The sequence below is a fragment of the Somniosus microcephalus genome, unplaced genomic scaffold (genome assembly GCF_052327205.1).
Source record: "Somniosus microcephalus isolate GS21.2 unplaced genomic scaffold, FLI_Smic_1.0 scaffold500, whole genome shotgun sequence".
Lineage (NCBI taxonomy): Eukaryota > Metazoa > Chordata > Chondrichthyes > Squaliformes > Somniosidae > Somniosus > Somniosus microcephalus.
The window spans coordinates 200,666-208,255 of record NW_028225687.1 but is presented as its reverse complement, the minus strand read 5'-3'; the positions used below and the strand labels follow the sequence as shown (position 1 = coordinate 208,255).

The following is a 7,590-nucleotide window of genomic DNA, read 5'->3' as shown; positions in this document are numbered from 1 at the left end:
AGGGTGATTTACTCTGTATCTAACCCGTGCTGTACCTGCCCTGGGAGTGTTTGATGGGACAGTGTAGAGGGAGCTTTACTCTGTATCTAACCCGTGCTGTACCTGCCCTGGGAGTGTTTGATGGGGACAGTGTAGACGGAGCTTTACTCTGTATCTAACCCGTGCTGTACCTGCCCTGGGAGTGTTTGATGGGGACAGTGTAGAGGGAGCTTTACTCTGTATCTAACCCGTGCTGTACCTGCCCTGGGAGTGTTTGATGGGACAGTGTAGAGGGAGCTTTACTCTGTATCTAACCCGTGCTGTACCTGCCCTCGCAGTGTTTGATGTTGACACCAGGTGCTGAGAATGTTAAAATGTTCCTTTCCCTATAACGACATCCAGAATCTCAATGAGCACAAAAATTCACTCCACGAAAGTAACAGAAGCCCCTCAGCTTCTCTCCGGGACACAGTTATTGAGGACAGGGAATGTGTGTAACAAGTCATCAATTGGCTCTCGACTTATCTTACAAACAAGGACTCAATCGACTGTGTTTCTAATGAAACTGATTTATTGATACAGAATATAAAAATCCAGTCCAGTTATTGGGGGCTCTTAACATTAACAAGCCCCAGTTGCCTGAATTAACATGGTTCAGTCCTGGATGTGATTAAAGGCATCGGAAACAGTGGAATCGACCCACCGCAGTCACACTGTGGACACTCTGGTGTGTCAGCGGGTGGGATACACCAGGGAATCCCTTTCCACACACTGAGGTTGACTCTAATGATCGGGAGTCCCAGGGTTTCGGATACCAGATAATCAAGCTCACAAGAACACAGATTGTCTCTCCAGACTTTATTAAGATCGCTGCATAACACAGATCGGGTGATAATTCCCTCAATCTGGAGAATAGAAGTACAGTGGATTCACGCGCGATCTTCTCGAGTCTGTTCCAACTGACAACGGCTTAAGTGGCCTGTTCTTATACACAAGCTTGGTTACCGCTCAGGAAATGGGATTGTTTGGACCCGTCTGTTGACCGCCTCCTGAACTCCTGCTAACTCAGGGAATTTAGTCCATCTGTGACCAGACTATAACCACAAGCCCGTCTGGTTATCACACCTATACGGTCCGTGAGGTTATTATTAGATTCACACCCAGATGTTGTGCCTTTACTTGTCTGGCACTTCATCCCATAACACGGGTACAGGGGCTCAGTAATGTTTCATTCATCAGAAAAAGACGAAGTACAACAACATAACAGAATCTCATCATATTTATGGGGCCATCAATATAAAAGGCACTAATAAATCCAGGAGGGAATTCAGGAGAAACTTCTTTACCCAGAGAGTGATGAGAATGTGGAACTCACTACCACAAGGAGTAGTTGAGGCCAATGGTATAGATGTATTTAAGGAGAAGCCAGATAAACATAGGAGGATATGTCAGAGGAGGCTCGTGTGGAGCATAAACTCCGGCATGGACCAGTTGGGCCGAATGGCCTGTTTCTGTGCTGTACATTCGAAGTAATAACATGAACAGTCCACCGGCGCGCTCGAGGCCTTCCGTGACCGGTGGGTACCGGAGGGATTGGCGTGCATCATCACCACCGAAAATAGAATTTTAATTTAATTTAAGTTTCCTTTAAACTTTTTTTTGTTATGTTACAGGTTTTATTGGTTGTGATGGTTGACTTTTAATAGGCAATTGCCTGTGATAAGGAGAAAAACAAAAATAACATTAACAGTCAAATCAAGGGAATCATCAGCACAACAGATTGAAAGATTAAACAACAGTACAAGAATTTATAAAACATTCATCCATTCCACGTTCATGTCACCCCAGCTGTCTACAGGGCCCTGCGCTACAGAACAGTGTGAACTCGCTGGTGTCTCAGCAGGTGATTGGAGCTTTTAAAGCTCTTCCCACAGTCAGAACATGTAAATGGCCTCTCATCAGTGTGAACTCGCTGGTGTGCCAGCAGGTTGGTGGACTGCAAGAATCCCTTCCCACACACAGAGCAGGGAAATGGCCTCTCCCCAGTGTGAACTTGCTGGTGTCTGGTCAGAGCCCTGGAGCTTTTAAAACTCTTACCAGTCAGAACATGTAAACGGTCTCTGATCTGTGTGAACAAGCTGGTGTTGCTTCATGTCCCGGGAGTATTTAAAGCTCTTCCCATAGTCAGAACATGTAAACGGCCTCTCATCAGTGTGAACAAGCTGGTGTGTAGTCAGAGCCCCGGATCTTTTAAAGCTCTTCCCACAGTCAGAACATTTAAAGGGTCTCTCATCAGTGTGAACAAGCTGGTGTTCCTTCAGATCCCCGGTGCATTTAAAGCTCTTCTGACAGACCGAACATTTAAATGGTTTCTCATCAGTGTGAACAAGCTGGTGTCTCAGCAGGGTAGATGAATCAGAGAATCCCTTCCCACACACAGAGCAGGGAAATGGCCTCTCCCCAGTGTGAACTCGCTGGTGTTTGGTCAGAGCCCCGGATCTTTTAAAGCTCTTCCCACAGTCAGAACATTTAAATGGTTTCTCATCAGTGTGAACAAGCTGGTGTGTCAGCAGGGTAGATGAATTAGCGAATCCCTTCCCACACACAGAGCAATGAAATGGCCTCTCCCCGGTGTGAACTCGCTGGTGACTGGTCAGAACCCTGGAGCTTTTAAAACTCTTCCCACAGTTGGAACATGTAAACGGTCTTTCATCAGTGTGGACAAGCTGGTGTTCCTTCAGATCCCTGGAGAATTTGAAGCTCTTCCCACACTCGGAACATTGAAATGGTCTCTCATCAGTGTGAACTCTCTGGTGTCTCAGCAGGTGGGATGTGCAAGTGAATCCCTTCCCACACACGGAGCAGGTGAACGGACTGTCCCCAGGGTGACTGTGCGGATGAACTTCTGATGTAGACGGGGAACTGAATCCCTTCCCGCTGTCCCCACCTTTACCCGGTTTCTCCCCGGTGTGACGGAGCACGTGTCTCGCCAGGTCAGGCGATCGGCTGAATCCGAGTCCACACATGGAACACGTGTGCGGTTTGTCTGCACTGTGATCGCTGTTCTCTCCTTCCATGTGCAAAGGCCGATGATATTCAGGTCCTGATGAATTGAGCGACTCTGTCAGATCCTGACGTGATGTTTGGTCTGAGCTTCCTGTCTGTAAATGCTCCATTTCTAAAACCCTGTAAAAGGAGTGTAGAAAGGGGTAAGAGGGAGAATGTTGTCTCATGTCCCCCTTTCCCAGCCTTGGGGCAGTGAAGCTGATTTTCAGGCCCCAGCTGCTGCACAGGTTGGTTGAAAGTATCAACAGTAATGGCGGCCGCAATCCCGACAAGGCCCCGCGCTCCAGAAAGCGCTCCAGCCGCCGCGCTGAGTTGTGGCTGACCCCGCGCATGCGCCCCATGGCCCCGCCCCCTCCTGCTCCACAGGCGCCCGGCCCGCACCGCGCATGCTCAGCACACACCCTGGGCCCCTGTCAATCATCCTCCCCCGTGCCTGCGCGCTGGGCCCCTGAGCTCCAGGCTGCCACGTGGGGCTTTCTTTGTAAAGTCGGTGTTGGTGAAGAGCCGCAATCAGTGAGGGAAACATAGAAGATAGGAGCAGGAGTAGGTCATTCGGCCCCTCGAGCCTGCTCCGCCATTCAATGCGATCATGGCTGATCATCCAAATTCAGTAACCTGTCCCTGCTTTCTCCCCATATCCCTTTAGCCTTAAGAAATATATCCAACTCCTTCTTGAATATATTTAATGAATTGGCCTCTACTGCCTTCTGTGGTAGAGAATTCCACAGGTTCACCACTCTCTGGGTGAAGAAATTCCTCTTCATTTCTGTCCTAAATGGCTTACCCCTTATCTTTAGACTGTGACCCCTGGTTCTGGACTCCCTGGCCATCGGGAACATCCTTCCTGCATCTAGTCTGTCTAGTCCTGTTAGAATTTTATAAGTTTCAATGAGATCCCCTCTCATTCTTCTAAACTCCAGCGAGTATAAGCCCAATCGACCCAATCTCTCCTCATATGTCAGTGCCTCTCTCTTTCTGTATCATGTAAGAGCAGGGAGGTTCTGCTTGAACTGTACAAAACACCAGTTAGGCCACCGGCTAGAGTGCTGCGTGCAGTTCTGGTCGCCCCATTGCAGGAAAGATGTGACTGCTCGAGAGGGGAGATTTACGAGGATGTTGCCAGGACTAGAGAATTTTAGCTACCAGGAAAGATTGGAGAGGCTGGGGTTGTTTTCTTGGGAACAGAGGAGGCTGAGGGGAGACCTGATTGAGGTGTATAACATTATGAGGGGCAGAGAGAGAGTGGATACAAAGGACGTATTTCCCTTAGCAGACATATCAATAACCAGGGGGCATAGATTTAAAGTAATTGGTCGGAGGTTTAGAGGGGCGTTGAGGGGAACTTTCTTCACCCAGAGGGTGGTGGGGTCTGGAACTCACTGCCATAATGGGTGGTAGAGGCAGAAACTCTCATCACATTTAAAAAGTACTTGAAGTGCCGTAACCTACAAGGCTACGGACCAAGTGCTGGAAAGTGGGATTAGGGAGGAGAGCTCTTGGTCAGCCGGCACGGACAAGATGGGCAGAATGTCCTCCTTCTGTGCTGTAAATTTCTATAATTTTATGAATTGTAGTTAAAGGGACAGACACCCCACAAACTCCGTTCCCCAGCCACTGACTCCATCCCTCTCCCTAACATTTGTCTGAGGCTGAACATAGAAACATAGAAGATAGGAGCATTCGGCCCCTCGAGCCTGCTCCGCCATTCAATGAGATCATGGCTGATCATCCAAATTCAGTACCCTGTCCCTGCCTTCTCCCCATATCCCTTGATCCCTTTAGCCTTAAGAAATATATCTAACTCCTTCTTGAATATATTTAATGAACTGGCCTCAACTGCCTTCTGTGGTAGAGAATTCCACAGGTTCACCACTCTCTGGGTGAAGAAATTCCTCCTCATCTCTGTCCTAAATGGCTTACCCCTTATCCTTAGACTGTGACCCCTGGTTCTGGACTCCGCGGCCATCGGGAACATCTTTCCTGCATCTAGTCTGTGTAGTCCTGTTAGAATTTTATAAGTTTCAATGAGATCCCCTCTCATTCTTCTAAACTCCAGCAAGTACAAGCCCAATCGACCCAATCTCTCCTCATACATCATTCCTGCCATCCCAGGTATCAGCCTGGTGAATCTTCGCTGCACTCCTTCCATGGCAAGAACATCCTTCCTCAGATAAGGCAACCAAAACTGCACACAATACTCAAGATGTGGTCTCACCAAGGCCCTGTACAACTGCAGGAAGACATCCTTGTTCCTGTACTCAAAACCTCTCGCTACGAAGGCCAATATACCATTTGCCTTCTGAACCGCCTGCTGCACCTGCATGCTTACCTTCAGCGACTGGTGCACAAGGACACCCAGGTTTCGTTGCACTTCCCCATCTATTGCCATTCAGATAATAATCTGCCTTCCTGTTTTTGACACCAAAGTGGATAACCTCGCATTTATCCATGTTATATTGCATCTGCCATGCTTCTGCCCAATCACCCAACCTGTCCAAATCATACTGGAGTTTCTCGGCATCCTCCTCACAGCACACACACCCACCCAGCTTTGTGTCGTCTGCAAACTTGGAGATATTACATCTAGTTCCCTCATCCAGATCATTAATATATATTGTGAATAGCTGGGGTCCAAGGACCGATCCCTGCGGTACCCCACTAGTCACTGCCTGCCATTTGGAAAAAGACCCATTTATTCCAACTCTTGGCTTTCTGTCTGCCAACCAGTTCTCTATCCAAGTCAGTACCTTGCCCCCAATCCCATGTGCCTAACTTTACACGCTGTCGAATGCCTTTTGGAAATCCATGTACACCACGTTAACCTCATTGCCCTCATCAACCCTCTCTGTTACCTCATCAAAAACCTCAATCAGAATCAGAGCGGGTCCGGCAGACCTGCGGCCAGAGCCCCGGCACCAGGAAATCCAGGGTGCAGCGCCTCCCCCAACCGAGCCGTCGCTTCCCGGTTTCTTCAGCCGGTTCCACTGAGTCAGACTCGGGACAAAGGACAGGAGCCAGGCTCCCAGAATGGCCCGCGGCCCCGGGGAGCATGCGCACTCTCAGCGGGTAAATCAGCGCGTTGGATAGAGCAGTTTCTGGGGCGCGGGGAATTGCGGGTGCTGCAGCCGCCATTAGTCAGCGGTTGTCGGTAAGAGTTTTATTGCAGGTGACGGAAGTCGGTCCCTGGCCGCCTGTGTAGGTCTTTTTGTTGCAGCAGTTTGAGCTGGAATGGAGATGGAGGAGAAGCTGCTGGGTTTTCGATGGAATCTGGAACAGTACCCATGAATTGGAGGGTTGCTAATGTTACCCCACTATTCAAAAAAGGTGGTAGAGAGAAAACGGGGAATTACAGACCAGTAAGCCTGACATCGGTAGTGGGGAAACTGCTAGAGTCCATTATAAAAGATGTAATAGCAGAGCACTTGGAAAACAGTGACAGGATCGGACAAAGTCAACATGGATTTACAAAAGGTAAATCGTGCTTGACTAATCTACTGGAATTTTTTGAGGATGTAACGAGTAAAATAGATAAGGGCGAACCAGTGGATGTGATGTATATGGACTTTTAGAAGGCTTTCGATAAGGTCTCGCATAAGAGATTAGCGTGTAAAGTTAAGGCACATGGGATTGGGGGGCAAGGTATTGACTTGGATAGAGAACTGGTTGGCAGACAGGAAGCAAAGAGTTGGAATAAACGGGTCTTTTTCCAAGTGGCGGGCAGTGACTAGAGGGGTACCGCAAGGATCGGTCCTTGGACCCCAGCTATTCACAATATATATTAATGATCTAGACAAGGGAACTAGATGTAATATCTCCAAATTTGCAGACGACACAAAGCTGAGTGGGCGTGTGTGCTGTGAGGAGGATGCTGAGAAACTACAGGATGATTTGGACGAGCCGGTGGCCCAACTGGTGTTTTGTACAGTTGAAGCAGAACCTCCCTGCTCTGACATGATACAGAGAGAGGCACTGCCCCTTTAAATACCTGGGGGGCACCCATTCCCCTTTAAATGGCCAAGCAATTTTTTTTTGTTGAAAAGGGGCCGCAGTCCCCTTTGACTCACCCCCCCCACCCTCTCACCCACCACAAATACTCACAAGAGAGAGGAGGAAGAATGCTGGTCTTTGTCCCTTTAAAAGTGTCTGCCCACCAAAATGTTCACAGCACCAGGGCTCTTTGTTCTGGATAAAAGTCGAAAAGAGAAAAGGTTCACTTATTTTTCAATGAATGCAGTTGATGAATAGCCTTGCAGTAAAGGTAATGCAAAGGAATAAACACTCACAAGCTGGTTTTTTTCCACCCCCTCCTCTTCCCTTTAACAGCTCCTGCAGACAATGAAAGCAGGAAAGCGGCCTGCAGCCCACCGAGGTCCCGCCCCCCTCCCTCCCGCGCCGCCATTGGTTGGAGGACCGTCAGCCCGCCCGGTCCTCCCAGCGTTTTCCGCGCTCCTGATTGGTGGGCGACTCGCGTCAATCACCCCTCCCTCCGATTACGCGCTGACGCCAGCACGCAACGCCCAGGGGTCGGTTGGAGCGGCGCACGCC

At 49.1% G+C, this 7,590-nt stretch overlaps 1 protein-coding gene across 1 annotated transcript; it reads right to left on the bottom strand.

The window, feature by feature from the left end:
* Positions 1 to 994: 994 nt before the first annotated feature.
* LOC147081635 (uncharacterized) lies at positions 995 to 7,231 on the bottom strand. The gene is made up of 2 exons (XM_085980759.1): positions 7,144 to 7,231; positions 995 to 3,165 (listed from the first exon to the last, which is right to left on the bottom strand). Exon 2 carries the CDS (start codon positions 3,153 to 3,155, stop codon positions 2,073 to 2,075), a length of 1,083 nt encoding a protein of 360 aa, XP_085836885.1. The 5' UTR covers positions 3,156 to 3,165; positions 7,144 to 7,231; the 3' UTR covers positions 995 to 2,072.
* Positions 7,232 to 7,590: the final 359 nt, after the last annotated feature.

Excerpts from the sequence above, each read along its gene's own strand:
- LOC147081635 (XM_085980759.1), bottom strand. The coding sequence starts at position 3,155 with ATGGAGCATTTACAGACAGGAAGCTCAGACCAAACATCACGTCAGGAT.